Source organism: Lagopus muta, chromosome 2 (assembly GCF_023343835.1).
Source record: "Lagopus muta isolate bLagMut1 chromosome 2, bLagMut1 primary, whole genome shotgun sequence".
In the NCBI taxonomy this organism is placed as follows: domain Eukaryota; kingdom Metazoa; phylum Chordata; class Aves; order Galliformes; family Phasianidae; genus Lagopus; species Lagopus muta.
This window is the reverse complement of record NC_064434.1, coordinates 87,718,293-87,740,835: the sequence shown is the minus strand read 5'-3', so window position 1 is coordinate 87,740,835 and position 22,543 is coordinate 87,718,293. Positions and strand designations below refer to the sequence as shown.

At 38.2% G+C, this 22,543-nt stretch overlaps 1 protein-coding gene across 1 annotated transcript in view; it reads right to left on the bottom strand.

The window, feature by feature from the left end:
• HHAT (hedgehog acyltransferase) overlaps nucleotides 1-22,543 on the bottom strand; it is a 147,004-nt gene that overhangs the window by 90,455 nt on the left and 34,006 nt on the right. The window contains exon 9 of the mRNA XM_048936251.1: nucleotides 13,539-13,574. Within this exon, the coding sequence (XP_048792208.1) occupies nucleotides 13,539-13,574 (36 nt within the window). The remainder of the gene's footprint in view (nucleotides 1-13,538; nucleotides 13,575-22,543) is intronic.

The window sequence follows — 22,543 nt, the reverse complement described above, 5'->3', positions numbered from 1 at the left end:
TTAAAAACAAATACAAATGTTGGAAATGTGCTACATACAAAGAATAGCAGCTTAAAACAGTTCTATTGCTTGTTACAGGACTGCTGAAATATATTTCTGTATCCTTCACAGCATGTTTTGCTCAAAAGACTGCAATAAGACATAGAATGGCCTTGTAGCTCTCTTGTAGCTCTCAACCCTGTTCTGGGAACCCAACAGGCCTCTTCATTGACACAGGCAGTGTGGGGAACAAACGGAGGAGCAGAAGGTTCCATGCAGCCACATGACTGCAGTGCTGTCATGGGGGATGCAGGGCAGGTTGGGAAGGTTTTAACAGTTGCCTCAAGAATGCTGCATCAGTCATGTAGCTCTTGGCATAGAGACAAAATTGTCTTTATTTTCGTAAAACATAGAGAAACAGAATGAGGAGTCTGTTTATCTCAACAGATACGTTGCAGGGAAACAACCAATAAAGTACAAGACACAGATCCAATATCATGACATTATTAGCTAATCTTTTTCATTTAATATCGAGATGAAAATACCATTATACTCCCACTGAAAGAGCCCTAAATCATTTCTACACATAAATGCACAGGTTATTCATGTTACTCTACTGAAAAAAATGAAAGATCTTCTCGCTGTCAGCTGGTGTAAAATGTCAAGTACACCACTGATAAAAATACGTAATATCTAAATAAGTCATAACAGTATGTTTCCTGTGTACTGCCCTCAAGAGACCTGAGAGAAGCTGGCATGCTGTGACCACTGCCCAGGCTCTGGAGGTCGATGCTACTGCAGTGAAACAATAAATCACCCAGCAAAGATGAACGCTGCCTTCAAGACAGTGATCATAATCAGCATAAAGATGTGCCGACTTTGTGATTAAATAACTTGTCAGGTTGATTCTAAAAAGCATTTGTGCATCTACAGCTCTAGCAAAAGCATACAACCCTAACACATTTGCTTCCATAGCTGAAATATCTTAATGAAAATAGTCATTATTTTTCTAATTTACTTCTGAACTCTTCAGAGACACCATCAGCTGGGCGAAACACTTCTGCCTGAATATTACTTTTTGAGCAATATTTGTTATAATGCCATGCTTAAGTTGAAAGAAATTTGAGAAAAATACTTTCAGGCCTTCCTCATTGATTTGGTCTGTGCACTTGAGAGCACTTTATAAAAGCTTGTTTCCCTGCTTCTTAGAGGTGGATCACATTTTCATTTTTCCTCAGTTCAACAGAAGAAGGAAAAAAAATATTTAGAACTGTGTAATGAAGCACAAAAATAATTTGATGAGGAATTAGGGACATGCATGGTACTGGAAGGTAACCTTTGGAAATTGATTTTTGAGTACTATGCCTCTGATCTGCAAAGAACACCCTTCCGTAAGTGCTGTCTAAAAAGCAACAAAGGTTAATATTTTTTCATACAGTTATTTGCCTCCTTGCACTGAAATATCTTTTAACTTGGAAACATTAAGCAAATAAGCTCAAGTCTACTCTAAGAAATCTACACATCGACGTATCACATCTGCAGTTCTGTGGGTGCATGCCTCAACTCTTCTCCTCCAACAGAGAATTCACAGACTGTGCCCAGAAATTTAGCCACAGACAAACCAAACACTACTTTTTGTTTAGTTATATCTGCACTAACACTGCCATTCAACAGTGGCCTTGTAGAATTCAACACTTTGTCCCTGTTAAGGCTGGTTTTTGTTTATTTGTTGCCCCTTTTTTTTTAATTATTTTTTTATTTTATTTTTTTTATTTATTTATTTTTTTACAGAAGTGTAATGCTTCCATACAATTTCTTTACATGAACTCAAAACAACTTCTAGAGCAACTACTTTGGGAACTGGAAATTTGGATTAGACAGAACGCAGCACAGTAACACACAACAAAAGCTGAGAGAAAATCATGAGTAAGAAATATCAAAATTATTCACTAGAACTCATCATCCTTAAATTGCTTTTGGCTCATCCAAAGCTCTGATCAGGTCATGCAAAACATCAACAAATACTCATGTCTGGAATCAGGAACCATAGGCTACAGGAAAAATCTTGCAAAGATGGGCATCTCAAAGAACTAGAATCATAGAATCTAGAAATCATAGAATCTATCACAGAATCTAGAGATCATAGAAACTAATGCTACTGCCCATAAAAGCAGAGAAAAGATTTCCAAGGACAGTAACAGAAATCCAGGCAAATCAAATCCTTAAAATCCGACAGTACAGCACAAACAGAACTGTAATAAACAAAATAATGCTTCAGACCAATAGGAAAAAAATTCTTCAGGTCTGAAAATAGAGAAGTCAAGAGGCAATTCAAGCATTCAGACAATAGATGTCTCATTAGGCAACTAAATTAATCCAGAAAAAGAAATATAGCTTTGTATTACTGAAACTGATTGTTCATTTGACAAAATAAAGACCGCTAACCCTCCCTGCTGAGCTTAAGCTTAATTACTGTCATGCCAACGTATTTAAAATTCTCTTGAAATAATAGTCCATAATTATAATATGAATCTGAAGCATTATCATCAAATCTTAAAATTTTCTTTGATTACGTAAGACACGTATTTTGTATTCACAATTTTTATTTTTTGCAAGGAGTTAATTAGAAAGGCACATAATACTTGGCCAGGTTAAGCTCTACTCTACCCCCACATGGTTGCTCTTATACTTGTAGCTAACTTGTCTTTCACGCTTGCAGCTACTTCCTGCTCTACCTACCAGGTTCTCCAAAGGAATGTCTCTCCAGATACGAGGATACAAACAAGACACTTTAGGTGACCTTCATTTTTTCATAGTGGAGGCAGTCTCCAATTCAAAAAATCTCCACCCAAAAGGTACAATAATTTTGTCTAATGAATGCTTTGATCCTAATGCAAGTTAGCACTCATATGCTCGAAATCAATTAAAAACTTGTATTATTTTTAACCTGTTTGTCTTATCCAGTTTCTCATAATGGAAAAAAAATGCAAGTTTGAAGACCACGTTCATCAGAAATGCAGAGATCTATTATCCCTGTTCGTGACCTGCTGCAACGTTGCATACAGTTATTTGGTACCACTTATTTAATTCTTGCTGTGCTATGGATGCAAACTCTCTCCTACATAGATTATACAAATATTGGTTGTCACTAGATAACCTACCACTTACATTTAGATCTAAAAGCATAAAATAATGTTTATGGCTTATTTTGTTGGTTCAGTTCAAATCATGATAGGGGGAAAAAAACATCAAAAACATAATCAAAAACCACACCTATAAATAGAGAAAAAAGGTACAGCAGGTTTCCATGGTTACTTTGATAACCATCTCTAAATTTACTGTTTACATAGTTCTAAAAGTACAAGACACCATAGACAAGAGAAAATTAAATATTTATTAAGACGTACATTGCAGAAAGCTTCCACCATATGCCATGTCTATTTCACCAGCTGACTGTCAAATGAAGCTCTCAAGGAAATACTAATATTGACCAGTTACTGATGCTGCCAACTACATTATTATATAGGACAAATCCTTGCTGAACATGCACAGAGGAAACCCTTGATTAAAGTTCATTTAGTAATATCTCACCTGTAATTTATTTTCAATAGAACACAGTCCCTAGCCCTGAGACCAATTATAACATAAGTCTCACTAATGTACAAGTACTCACTTGGCAGTCAGATAAAACTAACTGATCGTCAAAGGCTGTTCTCAAGCTCTAACCATTTGAACAGCTGCTGTTTTAATCATTTACTTCTAATGCAAAACAAGTTCCTCCATCTTGTGCTATCATCCTAAAAGAAAGGTTAATTCTATAAAACATTTTTCAGTACAAAAACGTCATCTAAATCAGGTCACTTTTGTTCTGATTTCCTGGAAATAAACTTCAGCTGCATCTCCTCTTTCTGGGGAGAGGAATGATCAGCAACTCTGTGATACCAAAGGCCCTAGGAAATTCCAGGCCTGCACTCAGAAGCTCTCAAGTTGTGTGCAGAATCCCCAGAGAAGGAAATTCTGGAGGTACTTTGAAGTCCTCAACATTTGGCTGTAAACCTCATTCAGTTATGAACTGGAACATAGCCTTAGGTCCTAAATACAAGTTTATCACACAGCAGTGAAACACAAAAAAGGCAGCTAACTCTAATACTGACAGCAGGCCTGATTTCAGTAAATGGTTATAAGAAGTACAGTGCAGTCTATTCAGGCAGCATACAGAGAACAAGACACACATACTCTTCTAAGAAGCATCACTTTTTCTGCTGTGTACTAAACCAAAAAGTCTACTGGAAACTCTTCCACAGGCAAAACACTGTCAGTCTACATACTGCCTTACAGCCAGACTTTTACTTTTCATTTTTGCTGTGCACTTGCACAACTTTCAATGAACACATGTATTATTATTTCTTTTAGACAATCTGTGAAGCCTGCAGAGAGCAGCTAGTCTCTGTTCCATTGCGGGATCAACTCTACTTAGGTAATTCTTCTACAATATTTGCTCCTGAGTGTTGCTACACTCCAATGGCATTAAAATGAGAAAAGTTACCTGAGCAACTCATGGCTAATCTTTCTGGCTCATCTTTTCCATATATGCAGAAGACTTTTAACACATATTTGAGTAGTGGTAGAACTCAAATAGAATCACTAATAAGGTTATATTCTGATTTTATCTCCCCATCGTTAGTTTAAAAAAAATAATAATAATAATAAAGTCTGTACTTCCACTGAATCACAGAACACCCTGAGTTGGAAGAGACCATAAAGATCATGGAGCCCAAATTCTGGCTCTAAATGGGAGCGGAATCCTTTGTTTGAGAGTTGTCTGAAAACTTCTTGAACTCTGGCAGGCTTGGGGCTGTGGTCACTGCCACATGTGTGATGCACCCCAGGTTATGGTTGGCCCTTTTGGCAAAATACCATGCCTCACTTAGCAGGTTTCAAATGTCTATATCTAGTATTTTCAGAGCTATAATCTAATCCAGATTTGAAAAGCAATTTATTGTACCAAAATGCTAGATGCATTTTAAAATAATCTCTAAATCTACCAGAACTAGCACAGGGCAATACCATTATCCTTATAGCTAGATGAGTTAATATTTATTATATAATATCAGCATTCACATTAAAAATAGTACTTATTACTTACACGTTCTTATTCTCTTTACATCTATCAAACAGGTATTCTGCTTTATTCTATGCTTTTTAAGTTTGGCTTAACATCATTCAACGTAGGCAAGCAAACTCCATTTTGATATTCACGTAGACCCGAACACCAGACCAGACAGAACAGTGTTTTTCAGCCAGCTATTACATCAGTCAGTCATATTCAGTTACGCTCTGTTGCAAAAAAATGCTAAATCTTTGGGAGAAAGCAAAACAGAAGTGCGTGATAAAAAGTATTACCCACTGGTTTCTATGGCCTTAGCTCATTCTTCAGTACTGCACAAAGATAATGCAATTACATTTTGGGATATACTAGGAAGCCTACAGCATGGTTGCTTTTTTTTTTTTTTTTTTTTTTTTTTTTCCTATTTCAGACTGTTACATAAAATAAAAAACACAGCAGGTTCTGACCCATTCTTCAAAATTATGAGGGTTACCCAACTACTATTTATTTCAGTTGGAAGTCTGCATGAGATTTTGATTTACAGGCTGTAATCTCTTCAGGAAGCTAAGGAAGAAGTGATCCTTATTGAGCTACATACGTTAAATAACATTTTTTTCTTAACTTCTAAAAAAAACCACTTTTTTATTGCAATGCTCTATTTGCATTCATAATCTGACCAAGTAAAAGCAATTAAGAGTGTGTACAGATTGCTAAGAAAAATTGACATTTCCTTTTTCTTTCACCCTAAATTTATATCTGTGATAGACTGCGATTTCAAATCCAATAGTTACTTCCTGTCCTGTTTTATCATCTGTTCTTGGCGTTATGTAAAGAGCTTACAATAAATAACAACGTTGAGCTCTTATATAGCTTTTTTAATCCATAGATCTCAAAGCATTTTACAAAGGATGACCATTATCCTGCTTCACTATGAAAAGAAAAAGCACAGAGACCTTCAGGGTAAAACTCTGATCTTCCTGAATCCCCACTGTCCACAATGAAGCAAGGATTTCACCATACACCATAGGTCAGCCAGAAAAAGTTCCAGGGTTAGCAAAACTGATCCAAGGGATGCAACACATCCCCTATGAGGACACACTAAGAGAGCTGGGGCTGTTCAGACCAGAAAAGAGAAGGCTCTGGGAGCAGCCTTTGAGTATCTAAAGAAGGGCTGTAAGAAAGAACGGGACAGACTCTTCAGCAGGGTCTGTTATATAGATAGGACAAGGAAAAAGGCTTCAATCTAAAAGAGGGGAGATTGGATTGGATATAATGAAGGAGGATTCTACAATCAGGTTGGTGAGGTACAGGAAATGGCTGCCTGGAAAGGAGCTGGATGCCTCATTCCTGGAGACAAAGTCAGATTGGACGGGGCTCTGAGCACCTGATAGAGTTGTAGCTGTCCCTGTTCACTGCAGGGGAGCTGACCTGGATGGCCTTTAAGGGTCCCTTCTAACCCAAATGATTCTATGATCTTATTCCGCTTGTGATTCATAAGAACGCCTCATGACCCACACAGGCAGTGCTTCTATGCACTGTGCTTACCACGCCTTCACCCTGGACATCTTACAGCTCTAAACATACTTATGTTGCCATCAGTGCCGTAAATAAATGCAGTCAACTCCCATTTATTAGTTTACTTCTGAGATCAACACGACTGCAGCCAGTAACACAGACATCAGGATCTAATGACACCAGCCCTGTGTCTCAAGGTATTTTCATCTCTGGGCTGATACCCTAAACCCACCCAATCTGTAAGTAAGTAGATATGAGTAACCAAGTCTCCTGCCTCCCTTATTTTTGTTCCTCATGCCCATTCTTTGCATCTTGCCATACTGTAGTTTTTTAGACGTACAGACTTCCTTTACTCTATAAACTCTCCTGGAACTCTCAGAAAACCTAGAACCAGGTCTATGCGCTAGAACTGACAAGAGCAAGGACTGAAAGCAGCCCACCTCTTAACAGCCGCACGGTTACCGGAGCACCGACCCGACACTCCGCACGCCGCTGCGCCAGGCCGAGCCCGCCCTCTGGCGGTACCAGGCCGCCGGAGCTCCGGGGCACCGAGCGCCCGACGTGCGCAGCCGGGCACACTGCTAGGTGACAAATGCTTCTGAGATACTAACCCCAAGGGCTTCAGCACGGGCACACGCTGCCGTCTGACAGACGTCCTTTGATCCAGCTCCGCTAAACTAATTGGGAAGTTATTTAAAAGCGGCCTGAACTCAATCTCACCACGCTTTGCCTTCCACAAACTGTGTATTTCTTGCTGATAGACAGGAGCTGAAAGGCTGAGCAACACGAATAACAAACTGTTTTAATTCACAGTTGCAACACATAAACACGATGAGATCTGCACCTTGTTAATCTCAACTTCCCCACTCCAACAGTTTAACTTAAATGTCACATTTACATAACATTTACATAAAGATTCCATTTTGTTTATACAAAACCCAGCCTTATTTTTGCAACATGCTCAATGCTAATTTATTATGTAACAACAGATTGTTTTCTCTATTTATACATAAAAAAACCCCTTAATTCTAAGAAGGCATTTGAGAAATTGCAGTTGCTGTGAAGCAATTTAACATCATTCTTTATTGTTCTCTGATTTTCTTCCGACAGCCTTGCATTTGTTGTACACTGCCCCAAATCCAGGCAAAATGCCTCAATTAATTTTCTGCCATTTCTACAGCAGCTTTTTCTACAACCTCTGACTAGCACACGCACAGCAGAGCGTTCAAAGAACCTCTCACTGCAGCCCACAGGAGCTGAGCTCAGAACTTCAAGGGCAGTAAAGGCTGGATATCTGCGTCAGACAGTTTTTAGAAGCTTCCAAACGCTTCATAGTTGTTTATTTGTTTGTTTAGTATCTCTTTAGCATTAATGACAATTTCAACAGCAACACAATTCAGCCTTCTAAACTGCAGAACTGTCCAGCGAAGCTCCCAGGACTCTGCAACATGGCTAGATATAACTGTAGTGCTTTATAAAAGCACTACTATACCTTTCAGCTTTTCCTACGTAGAGATCTCTGTACATAAATTCATTGCAGCTCTTTTCTGCATTTTAAGCCTTAAAACAGTTTTTGCAGAAACCCCAAGGCCCCGTACTTTAAACAAGTATAAACTCCTAAGCTAGAACCACTACCTCTTTACACCTCAAAACTACTTATAAACCAGACACAAAGCCACTCAGTCACATTTAGTCATCACTATGATGGCTTTTATTACCAACAAGACTATAGCACTGACTTCCTTAATGCTAATTAATCACATAACTCTAAGTAACTCACTACAAGGGCTGCTTCCAGTACACTGTATCCACATTACAGGATAGGAAAGATCACAGAATGGCCTGGGTTGGTAGGGACCTCAAGGATCATGAAGCTCCAAGCCCCCCCCAGGCATGGTGATTCCACCTTCTTGCGTATTGCCTATTCTCACATTGACACATAGGCTACATAAAGCCAAACACATCTGCTCCAGATTTCCAGGACACCAAGGTGAAGCGGCACAAAAAAATCTGGCAAAATTGGTTAGGATTAGCCTCAGTGGAAACAGATGCATGCAATGAAGAAACCACCCCTTAGAGCACCATGTTGTACTTCTAAGGGGAGTTACTGCCTTTGTTTTTCTTAAGGTGTCTGCAAGGAAGGTGAAGACTGTTGTGGCCACTTTTTGTAGCAAAAGACTAATGTAATACGCTGACTAAAAGCACAGCCTGCAAAGAGAGAAGGGACACACTGATGGTTATACCAAGACACTGTTAGAGGACTAGATAGGACACAGGAAGACAAAATTGGTGTAATCTTACCACATCACGTATTGGCAAGGGTACGTGGAGCCAATCAACCCCCAGAGCTACACATTAAAGATTTTGTTCTCAAGGCCACAGCCTAGTTTGCTGCAGAAGACAGTTTGGCCACACACTATCATTCATGCAGTGAGGATGACTCTGTGATCAGAACAGAATAAGCTGAGAAGCTACAGATTTGGGTTTTTTGGAACAGCAGATAAACTGAAAGAGAAAAGTGGAGGAAGGATGTATCCCTGTGGGACTTTACGCCTAGTGACTTCAAAGACAGAGACAGTTACTCAAATACCTCTATCGATCCTGCTTCAAGATAACTAGGATCTCTTTAGTACTGTGCTGTATATTAGAACATCAATAGCATTTTATAGGCAGCCACGTTCAAAGCAGCAAAGAGACTGTATAACATCAGCATTATTTAGCTCTCAGAAAACGAACATCTTTTAGGCTGCACTCCAGCAGAAAATCCGCATCTAAATTTGTGTCTAGTTGCCAGAGCCTGGAATCACCAGTAATAGAATTAGGGAAAGGATGCAATACAAAGCAAACAAGGCTGTTTGCAGAAGACACTGACTTCCCAATAGCTAGGAGTGTAAGAAAGGGAAAGTTCAGATGTTTAATGTTTTTTGTTGTTGTTGTTTATTAAACAGACAAAACAGTGATAGGAAGAACTACTTTCTTTTATTGCTCTCACTGAACAGTAGGACATAGCTCTCTTAAGCTTGGGACAGCTCGAATATTGCTGAGGGCTTCAGCAATTGACTACAGTTCCCATAGAGGTTACACTCCAATAATGACTTCTTCACATCTCAGTAAAGAACTGTGTCATCTTTTAAAAGTGCCTGCACTTTAGAAGAATTTTGACTTCACAGGATGTGATCTCAGTGGTACCTTTCTGAACAGAGTAGAGTAACAAGGAAAAAAAAGACTTCTTGTTTAAATCGACTGAACAATTAAGTTATTATTATGTTACTCTCTTGAGTAGCATGAAGATATGAGGAGTCCTATGGGACTCTACAGAGAATGAGAAGCATAGATGAGTCGGCTGATGAAGTCTTTTCCTTGGTATCTTTTTCTTCGAGTGCCATATGTAGATCCACTATGACTGTTTCTCTGTGGGACCCCTCTGCCCTTACATCAGGTATCTCAGCTCAAACTAAAATCAGTAGAGGTAGCAACAAGTATTAGAATTTGATCCCAGAATCCAAACTACATCTTACTCCACCTAAGAAAGTTAGAAAAGGGGATGGTCTTGAAGATTTCTATTTGAAGAATCTTTGTACGTGGAAATAAACAAAACCTAAGTAACTTTCAACTCTCAATAAGCTAAAGTTAAAGCACAGGGTGAGCTGTATGTGTTGCTAACAGATGGCTACCTCTGGGTAACGTTATAGGTGCACGGTCCCACAGCTCTTTTCAAAGCCACATCTGCATGGCAATGAATGATTCATACAGTTTCAAAAGCACAGCAGTGCTGAAAGTGGGGAGATTTTTCAAAAGAATCGTGCCTGCAGGAACTGTCATTCTTCTCCACTCCCCTTAATCGGCCTTGCCCTAAAGGAAGCACTGTTTGGCATTAAGACAGTAAATATCCTCATAGGTTCAAGATTTTATTTCATCTGATGCCCTGGTCTCAGCACTGGATGAAGTGTTTGGATGGAATAGCTTCAGTGAGCAAACAGCACCATGCAGACTCTTCCTCTTTCCCCTCTTAACTGCTACCCCAAAGGCTACTTTTATGCACTTCAAATTCTGATAACAAACCCATTTCTCCATATTGAGAATGCCTAGATCTAGGAAACACAGGGGTTTTGCTTGTTCATTTGTGTGGTTTTTACTATTATTATTGTCTGTATAGGGAAGAAAAAAACCAATATCTGTACTTGTATGATTTGAGTAACATGATTAACAATTCTGCTGAAGCTAAATGAAGTAACAGTTACTTTCTTTTATATCATGAAAACAGTGGGGAAATGATCTTTCAAACACAGCAGTACATTTTTTTTTTTTTAGTAGTATGAAAACACAGTTTTCATCATGAAATTTTTCATCAATAAATTATTGGTCTTTCTTCCAGGAATTTTCAGGATTCCTGTTTCAGACAGTGTATAATTCACACATTTCTAACAATTCTGCAACTCTGCTTTTTGTTATTTTTATTTTTTCACAGAGAAGCACAAATTGCAAAGAGGACTTTGCACAACAGATACTGTATGCAATATAGAAGAGAAAGTTTACAATATCTTGAGAGCAGAGATCATTAAAATAGATAAAATCAATGAAGGCAGTAACTTACCAAAACTCATACAGCAACCCAATTGGCAAACATGAAAGTAATACCAAGTCCACTCCTTCCCAGTCCAAAAATCAACTGCTGAGGAATGGCTTTTTTTTTTCCTTTACATAAAGTAAAATAAGCAAAACTCATACTGCTATAATGTAAAGGAACAGTATTTCCTCCTTAACAGTACAGTTACAGTAAATGTGTCTGAGGAATCCCCAAGTTAATAACAGGAGTAAGTGACAAATAGAGAATGAAGTATTATTAAAGCTATCTCAAAGAACACACTCGTAAGACCCACAGTGGGCTTTGGAAACAGGACATATTAGTCAAAAAATAAGGTGTTCTACACAATCAAATTCAAGGAATATTTGCTATTTAGGGATTATGTGAGCATACAACTCCAGTACTGTATCACCACACGATGCAAAACAATGCAGTATATTAGAAAAATGCCTTCTATTCAGTGGTAGAAGCATTACTAGTGGTTCAGACTGAGTACCTCAACGTTTACTGCGAGATTCTGCTCTTGGTTAAGAAGTTACCTGCATTCCCTAGAGATCTTGCTGTGCACTGTATTTCCTGTACAACAGTAGCGTATTTCTAAATATTTCTTATATGATTTAAATATATCTACAGATCAAAAATGGATGTGACTAATTTTATAGAATGGGTACCAGAATTTAAGTATATTGAGTAGACTAAAAACTATATCAACATATTGAAACACATCTTCATCTTCAGTGATACTGACGCTATGCCTTCATTGAAGAGAGCTGTTTTAAATGCTTTCATGATTCACACAAAGAAATATACGAAATAAAGTTATAAAAATCTATGACTCAAGGGTTATGTAATGTAAGGACACTGGTTTGCCTGTATAACCATAATTCAACCTCATTCTTCCTGTGACAAAGGATTACTGGGCGAACTCATGCATTTTGTGGGGGTTTATTTGTAACTCGTTTAAATCACAAAAGCATGAAGTTCAATACGAGGCCACCCAGTATTCTTCCCGTGAGGTAGCCTTTTGTATTGCTATCTGAATTGCATCCAGACTTTGCATGGATACAGAACTACTATCATTTCCTGGATGTTGCCATGTTGCTGACAAACTAGAGGAGAAGCTATATTTGAAAAGGGTATCTTAGATTCCATAGAGGACTATGTGAAAAGAGCACTTATGAGCAATGCTGAACCTACGGCAGTGAAATGCTTATAAGCACTCAACATACTACTGGAACTGAACACTTCTTGTAAAAGCTCAAGTCCAGAGCATTTAGCTGGGTACTGAAAACATTAAAAGAAACAAGCATGCTTTGAGTGCATAACCAGAAGAGTGAAAAGTAACCAGGAGAAGTCACCCAGGGTCAGAGCTCTGGGAGTCAGTGAATCAGTGCTGCCTGCAAGGATTCAGACCTGTGAGTACTTAACAAAGCCTTTATCCACAGTAGCCTACTAGAATGAATTCAGAACCAGGGGAAGGTCAACAGCATGCTCTAGTTCACACACTGGGTTAGTCCTCCCAAGGTAAAAGCCTTCGCAGACAGAAACTGTGCAAGAAGCAACATTTTAGTGGGATGGAATAACTTACAAAGAATTCTCTAAGGACCTGAGGACTGCAAATTTTGCCATCTTTTGAAGCACAGATTGCATTTCTTTAAAAACTCAACTAGATAGTGATAGGTTTTTGAAAATGAATGCAAATACATTCTCAGTGAACTCCAGAGACTTTGCTCACATAAAAGAAGTCCAAAGAGCAAAAAAGTTCCTCACAATGCATTCAGATGCATTAACCTCCCTTTTGTTCTTGAAGCGCCCTGCTTTAATCACGGCATTCATCCAAATGTCAGTGAACAAAATCCACAACAATCACTTTGCATTCCTTATTCATCTTCAGAATATAGTCCATCTTCTGCATCCAATCAATCAAGCTTTCTGTTAAGGAAAACAAATCTCTCCCCCATGGAGTCACAATTGTCTATAAAATTCAAGGCCTTATTACAAATAAGGAGGTACTTCAGTACACAGAGGGAGAAAAAAAAGCCTTTAGAAAATGTTCATTTTTCTCCAAAGCAAAAAACAAAACAAAAAAACAACAAAAAAAACAAGGTAAGGAAAAATAGTATTTCCTCAGAATGAGTGGAACTCCTGATGTTTCTTGATTCAAGGTTTTCCTAAATGACTCCTAAAGAGGCTCCTTAGGAGTTTTACATTGTGCTACACATTCAATTCAAATATAAGCAGCAATCTTGCCACAGAAGACATCAAATAGCAACAAAGTTATATGGCCATCTCCACCAATAACAGAAACACTTTTTGATATGCAATTGCAATTCAAAATAAATACTAGCTTACCTGACCAGAAAGCGATGGAGCCCAACATCAAAACTTCTGTAAGATAAAAAAATTCATCATACTTTAATTATGAAAAAATACTTCTTAGTCAGGTATTACATAAACAGAGTATTTCAAAATAATTATTATCCAAGATAAATGTAAAACTGTCATTCATAAAATCTAAACAAAAGAAGCTTAGCATGCAATTTCCTTTATTCAATGACATGACATTTAAGATGATGACCATACGAAAAGATTTAGACTCACAAAAAGCTTACTTCCCTTGAGTATTTCTTCAGTTGAGCAGTAACATTCAGAGTAGCATAACACACAGAGGGCATAAATTTTAATTACTGGAAATAATCTTTTATAGCATCCTGATGACCAGCAAGTCTACTTGATTCCTGCCATACAGATAGAGGATCTACCTATATATATACATACATATACATACACACTTCTTTCCTTTGATGTTCTTTGTACTGCAAAAAAAAAAAAAAAGGCATGGAATTGCTTTGCTACAGAATAATCAGTCCCCTTATCTCTCCTTCAGATACAGAGACTACACAGAGATACGAGCCTTGGAAGAATGTTCCTCACAAATCTGGGGAGGAAAATAACTTTGATGACTTCTGACAAAGTACAAATTAAATCACCCTGAAGGACAAGAACTGTGCCTGAAAATCTGGGGACTTGCAACATCTGTTGTTAATGACACTGTTTTTTCTCCTTTTCTGAGTTTCCTTCATTGATCTGCGAGCTTGGGAGAAACAAGCTTCTCAACCACGTACAAGCAAATCCTTGACAATACAGGAAGACTAAACATCTGTTGATTTCAGAAGTGTACCTAATGTCTGAAGTATGCGCCTTTTTATGGGACTACCAATACAAACCCAGATTAATAGTGTGCATAACAGTACAACTGGAAAACACAAATATCTTATTTCCAGTGCTGAACTTGCTCTGAAACAGTCATGCATTGTGTACACAATCTGAAAGCAAATATTATGCACTCAAGCAGCTTGTTCCAAAAAGACTGATCAGTTATCTGAATTCAATATGATTTTATTTTAGTACTATTGCAGTGTGTCGATTTCTACCTGAAATATCAAAAGAAATCCGATACTGTTAATTAATGGCACCTTGATAACAGAAGAGATTATCTGCAGAAATTCTAGGAGTTAACATGGAGGGCAATTCTAACAAATCAGCAGGATAGATAGTAGTCCATCTACAAGAGAAATGTGATGTGGAACATGAGTATATCAACCTCTGACACTGAAGTGAACGTTGAAGGACTTGGCTTAGAACAGGCACAGTAACTGAATGGTCCTGCTAACCTCAGTGCATTCTACAAGAGAAATTACTTGTAGAAACTGCCCAGGATAGAAAAAGCATTCTGCTACAGACATGATTGTGGTCATCATTAGATCTTTATTTTTTTATTCCTTTCCTAAAAGCACTCCCAGTTTCATATTGTTGTTACATTACTGTGTAGTTACACTGTATAAAATGCATCCTCTTATCTTTCTGCATTCCTCCTGCTTAGAAGCATGCTACAGTTTGGCTCCCACTCACCATTAAAATAACCTGTGATACACAGAAGCCTTAAGCATCAGAGCTGTCCACAGTCCATATTCATAGCTCTGAAAGCCTTTTGCTCTTAGGACCACACACTTCAGTGTTCTTGTACAGGGACAGGGAGAAGAGGAAGGTGGTACAGCTCCAGAGAATGACTGTATTGTAACCAGCTACCTTAAATATCCTTAGAGAAGCTCATCTTTCCAAGTACTACTGGCTACCACTGATAGCAACGACCACATCTTCTATCTTCTTTACCTGTGACTGAATCTTCCGAAGAGACAAAATAAATACTAAGTGTCTTGAGGACAGGGATGTGGAAAATGAGCATATCATCTGACACTGAAGTGAACGTTGAAGGACTTGGCTTAGAATAGGCACAGTAACTGAATGGTCCTGCTAACCTCGGATGTTCAAAGCTGATGCCTAGTGGGGTGGACAAAACTAAGGCAGAGTGGATTCAGATAGGAAGGGAGAAATCAGCATTTTGCTGTAGACTTGTGTCATTTTTTAACAAAATAACACTCCTATTAAAAGATCTATAACATCATTATTTCATATTGGCTATCAAAATTATTTCCATAAAATCCACATTAAAAATAAACATGCACAGAATCAATTTACTGGAATAAACGAAAAAGGTAGAAGAAAGATCAGAGCCTCCCCCCTTAGCACAAATCAGCACAGACACACAGTCCCATTATTCCTCAGCTTGATGCTCTGCCAACACATTTCACCTGACTACATAAGATTCTCAATACTCCACTGTTCAAGTAGTATTTTAAAGATATAACTACACAGCAACAAACAAAAAGATTCATATTAGCATCAGAGTGTGCATCCATATCTCTACGACATCACAGGACAGTATAATTGGTTAGTTCCAAAAGCAAAGCCAACAATACTGAATGGTCTCAAACTATACAAAGGAGCATTCAGTGCACTACCAGTAATCCACAAGACTATGGATTTGGATACATACATTTTTAAGTACCTACAGAGACATCCCAAGGCAAAAACACAAAAAAACCCTAAGATTCCAGGAGGCTGGCTTTGACAAGACACTACCACACAGACACTTTCAACTGTTCTGCTTATTCATATTTAAATACACAGTGCTTTTGACTCTACAAGAAAGTGAACTGAAAATATGGTGAGACAGCAATAGCAACAGATCTGGTAGAAGAAATTACCTCCCTGTTCTCAGACAGAAAAATCAAAATGAAATAAGATTTGCATAACAGGTTCTGGACTGCAACTTGGTAATTGGAAAACAAGCAAATTTAATCATTAAAAAAAGAAAACAATCATACTGCAACTGTATTAATAGTTTCATAAAGATTCCTTCAACATCACAGAAATCCACCTATGGATGGGTGTCAGGATGCCCTCCAGAATTAAACCTGGCATTTACACATGGACAATTATTCTATAATGTGAACACATTTATTTGATATTATATCATAATTTACAATCAACTTCACTCAATGTTGAGCTTGACTGCAAAATATAGGATTTATCTGGTAGCCCTTGTACTTCATGGTGCCACAACTACATTAAAGCTTCTTCACAGACCCTTTTTGAATCCTATAAATAGCACAATTTTACAGAAGAAAAATACACTTTAAAATAACAAGGGAAAGGATATCCACAGCAATGATTAAGAAATGACTTGCCAGCTGAACTCTCTATACTGCTCAAACATCAGTAATATAATACACTTCTAATTTTTTGAGATGTAATTGTTTAAACATAGTTTAAATAGCAGCAGTAGCCTTTGAATGAGGTATCTTTCGTATCTTAGCTAGTTTAAAGAGGTATTATGTAGCTAGTATAAGGAGGTATTATTTCACTTCCAATTCATAATTTACAGAAGGAAGGGATGCCATTCAAGGGACCTGGAAAAGCTTGAAAAGAAGGCCTATGTGAACTTAGTGAAACTCAACAAGGCCAAGTGCAAAGCACTGCATTTTGAATGGGGCAATCCCAGATACGTACAGACTGGGAGAACTCATTGAAAGGAGCTCTGCAGAGAAGGACTTAAGGATTCTTGTGGATGAAAAGTTTGACACAACGTATGCCAGCAATGTATGTGTGCAGCCTAGAAGGACAGCAGTATCCTGAGCTGCATTCTGGGCTATGTGCTGGGCCGCTTCCTGGCCAGCAGGGCAAGTGAGGCGATTGTTCCTCTCTGCTATGCCCTCATGAGGTCCTACCCAGAGTACTGCAGTCAGGCCTAGGGCCCACGGCAGACATTGAACTGTTGCAGGTCTGCAGGACACCACAAGAATGATCAGAGGGTTGGAGCATCTTTCCTGTGAAGAAAGGCTGAGGGAGCTGGGCTTGTTTAGCATAGAGAACGAAGGCTCCAGGGGAACCTCGTTGCTTTCCAGTTTTTAAGAAGAGCTTACAAACCTAACAGAGACCGACTTTTTACATGGGCAGATAGTGATAGGACAAGGGGGAATGGTTTTTAACTAAAAGAGGCAAGCTTTATATTGAATGGTAAGAGGAAATTTTTTACTCAGAGGGTAGTGAAACGCTGGCACAGGCTGCCCAGGGAAGCTGTGGAACCCCATACTTGGAGGCATTCAATACCAGGCTGGATGGGGCCCTGAGCAGCCTGAGCTGGTGAGTGGCAACCCTGCCTATGGCTGGGAGTTGGAACTGGATAATCTCTGAGGTGCCTTACAACCTAAACCATCCTATGATTCTATGATAATCATGCTAGTCACTGCAGGCAATTTGATATTTTCTTTATAAAAAAATGTCTTTATCTGAAAGTTCGCATTTTGAATCACAGTTCTGTAAGCAACTTTAATGCTTTTGTTAAGCATGGGAGTTTTAGCTTCTGATACATTTCAGCAGAAGATTATACATATAATCCTCCATAATCAAATGCATCTTTTCCTGGCATCTTAACTAGAAATCAGTGACTAACAGTGTATGTATGCTATTCCTACAAGGCCCTTTTCCAAAACAAAATCTGTGAAATTTATCTGCAAGCAAACACTTCTGTCCTCAAGGTATGGTCAAAAATGATTTCACAGATGTGTGATGTCCGCTTGAAAAGCTAAAAGCACAACACAACAGGTTGCCTCCAAATTTGCATTCAGCACAAAACTTAAAGAAAAAAAGAGGTAGAAACATGCTGCTATGAACCACAGTCAATAGCAAAAGCACATTCATTTAAAAAAAATGCAATCCTGATGACTCCTAGAAAAACAGGTACAAAGCCTCTCTTTTCATCTCTTTATGTGATCCTTTCCCATAACTTTTAAATCTACTGAAGTTACACCACCTTAAGTTAGTTAAGAATCTGACCCCACATTTACACTATTCACCACCAGCTCGTTAACTGTGCTAGGCATCACTGATTATGACTTCCTTTGACTTGCTAAAAGACCCCATCTCGTGAGGTTCAAGTCTGAGATCCCATTCCCAATGATTCACAGCAGGGGACAGGGAATCAAATCCACGTTGCTAAAGAATAGGAAATAATTACTTTCAGAAGCAGAACACCCTATCAGATTCCTGATGCGCACCCATCAAGGCACACAGGGTTAAGGGCCAAAAGAGAAAGCCATTCAAACCTATTTGTTAATGGTTGTCACATAATATGTGAAGAAAACTAACAGAGAAAACACAATTTCTGCTGCGTCTAGACAAGGCAAGGTATCAAGGATACAATATATCCAACACTTACTGGAGAAAAAAAAAAAAAAACAACCTGCAGATCTTTGCTACAAAGTACACTTTTGATATGGAAAACACAAAAAGAGCTGTTACGGCTGAAATGAGGAATATTCCACACATTTTTGAACAATTGAAAGTTCATCATCCTCTCAGGAGCAATATCTTTATAACTGTGGAGCTCTTGGACTAGAATAATCTATGCTGTCAGGAACATCAATATTTTTATTTAAGAAATGAGGTCATTTGTTTGCCTATGCCAGTTCTGTTAAGAGCCAGCACAACATTTTTTCAGCAACTAATGCACAATTTAACAAACTGCACTGAATGCATGCAAAGGGAGAGTGACACCATTTTATCTTTGGGCTCTACTTTGGGCAAAGTAGACCTATAGGGACAGTTTGCCACTTGTGAAGCATTCAAAAAGTCTACAATCCCTCAAAGCTAGAGAATGGAATGCAGACCAAAATATCCTGAAGAGCTTAAAAATAGTCATGTTACCTCTGGAATAGGACCTACTGCTGTAATTTCTGTAGGTAGGAAAGGAAAACAAGGAGAAATGCTACCCCATGTTTCACTGGAACAAGCACAATATAGCAATTGCACTGGGATCTCTTCTAATCAGCAAGACTTGTAGCTATTTGTTATGACGACGACTCCAACAAGGGGCTTGCTATGTATTACAGTTTCAGTACGCTCTACCCTGAGGGTATTCTCCATCTCTCAGAAGAAGCCTTCAAGTTTTTGAAAGGTTTCAACAAAGGTTCTCAGCTCCTGTTATAAACATGGTTAAACTTGACCTTACAAAGTCCGACTCATTCACATACCCTCAGAGGAAACTGTTCCACCAAAGTCCAGAAAAGCATTTATAAAACCAGCACTTCCATTAGCAGTCTTTGCAAATAAACCTCACATTTCATCACTGAGTTGCTGACTACGCCTCTATACAAAAGAACATTTTGCACTGGAGACTAGAATATTATTGAACGATAGCTGCTTTCACTGACACAAGGTTTTTAATAGGCTGCTTCACTTGTTCCTCAAGCAGTGTCTTGGAGTAGTGTGTAAACTGATGGATGTTCATCCACTTTGGAGCTCTAAACTTCTTTTCCTGCTTCTTCTGCCACAGCTAACCTTTCCTCCAACGCTGCCTCTGACAACTTCCCTACTCAGCAACCTGCAAATGATGAAGGCTTCCAAATCACAATTACAATTGTGCAATATAAGTCTGAAAAATATTTTTGAGCCTTGTCCAGAGAATAAAATGATTATAGGGAAAACAGATACAAAACTTGCGTAAAATACTTTGCTAAGGTCTATAATTTAGTGTCTCAATTAAAGAACTACAAACTTTTCCTACAGCAAATCCTAGAGAGGTTTGTCTACAAGTTTGTTTTCTTTTTTCTTCAGTAATGATTGCTACCAATTGATTCATCATCATCTTCATTATTAAATAAAGACCCAGGAAAGCCATCCATATTTTGTAGAAGACACTCGTATCTTTCTACAGCTTGCATGGATTCAGACGTGCTATTTTCCGCTAGGTTACTCAAAACTTACACTTTCATTGCAGAACTGCTCTTTGATGGCAAACAGCACACTTCATTGTACACAAAGTAATTGGCACTATGCTAGGAAGTACTATCTAGAAAGCAGATGCTCAACTTCAAACAGAAAAATGACGATTACTGAGTAAAAACACAGCAAGCAAATTGAAAATATTCAAGTGAAAAGACAAAGCTGTCTATTGTTGATAGTTTTTAAAATGAAGATAGGAAAACACGTGATGAAGCAGGTAATACTGATAAATGAGATCCAATACAACAACCATTAGCAAGTATTGATCCAAATTATAGAATATACTTTTGAACCCAGAGCCTTGAAAGCCATATTGCAACATTTTCTGGGGACTCATGCTACACACAACTATGATGATCTTCAGACTCTTAACTAGAGCAAGACACATGGGGAACTCCATCCATACATTGATAACACCATTTACTCCCTGATATGGTGCTGAAGTTAGGAACAAAACTGCATACTCTCCAGGCTCTGCAAAGCTCTTCATGCATTCATTCAAAATAAACTGTAGCAAAATCTTTTCCTTTTCAAAACCAAAAACATCTGAGTCATACCATAAAACATACAACAAAATAAAATCTGTTCAACCCAACTAAGAAGTTGTTTTTCAAGTGATCTGAATGTACTTCTGAAATCCAAGATCTTAAGCACAAGTTTAAGCCTGAATCTCAATCTTCAACAGGCTGTCCTTTGTTTATGAGCTGTGATTTTAAGCTTTAACTATTTGCAATGCAGGAAACTGGTAGTAGCAGCTTTCTTTTCAGTGTAAAAAAAAAAAAAAAAAAAAAAAAAAAAAAAAAAAAAAAATTAAACCAAGATGATAAGAAAATCCACGTTATTTGAAAGAAAAATATGAAGACTGTCAAATGCTTTTAAATCATATGTCTGACCAGCAGTTTTTTGCTATAGTATATAGTAATAATAAGTTGGAGTTGTATATGCATAAAGATATCTTTATCATATTCTCCAACATTTGCTTAAGGACATACAGACATCTTAACACTTCATTTTAGAAAAAACACTTCCAATTTCTGATGTATTTCTTCCTGAAGTGATTCAGCAATACTAAGTTGCCTTTTGGTTTCCTACATTGTTAGAACAACCTGCACTAACACTATGTTCAGCACGTCCTGGATACCTCCATCCTTAGTTTCAGCTCAGTGCTGCGTGGCTCCCTGGCACCAATAAGATGCATATGAAGCAGATGTCCCACCTCATAAAAAAGCACTGTAAATAAGCAGCGGTTTCAAAGCTTAATAGAGAAAACTTCAAATCTTCCACGTGCAGTAAAGTTTTTTTTCTGCATGGAGTCACAGGGAGAGAATAGGGCCTTCCATACCTATGAGGATGGAGTCTCCAGTGAAATCCCAACCCTGCAGCAGCAAAACCCTCATCAATTTCAATAGGAGCAGAAATACCTGGACTGACTTTGAGCATACTGTAGGCTACAGTTCAACTTAAGCATGCATTTGTTATGGACACGTTCACCTTTGAGAATATCAATGAGAGTCCTGGAGTTAGATCTGTGGCATTCAAGTTACCAGCAGTTAGCTTAGGTTGGAGATCTGTACAGCAGAAATAATTTAAATTTAATTAAAGGATGGCCCCAGTGAGAAAGCTTTTTCATGAACTGCATAAAAAGATTTCATAAACTACTAGTGGCCTCCAGCATACAAATTAGATTCCTAATCTAATCTGTTTTGTTGTTTCATTTCAATTTAAACACTCAACTTGTATTCTAGCTGAAAGTCTGAGTAAGGCATTAATGATTACAGGTAGTGATTTATTTTTTTTAAGCAATCTCCTGGCCAGAGACCCAAGCACAACTTCAAGCAGGCATCAGACATTGCTAGAGTAAATATGAAGTCATACGCAGGTCTGGCTACATAGGAGGCTTCAAGAAAGAAATTACTTCTTTTTTCTCAGGTATGCCTCTCACTGGATTTTAGTGATACACCTCATCAGACACCTTCTTAAGAAGAGCAAATCTCATTCGTATTCTGTTAATCTCTCTTAGGACTCTTCAGAAGAAATACTACTTTAATTTCCTGCCTTCCCTGACTCTTCAGAAATCTGCAGTATCTCCTGGAGAATGGTTGAAGCCTAATGCTTGCCCATTATTGGCAAACTCCCATAGGGCGAGATTTCCTTCAGTTTTCCTTGAGTAA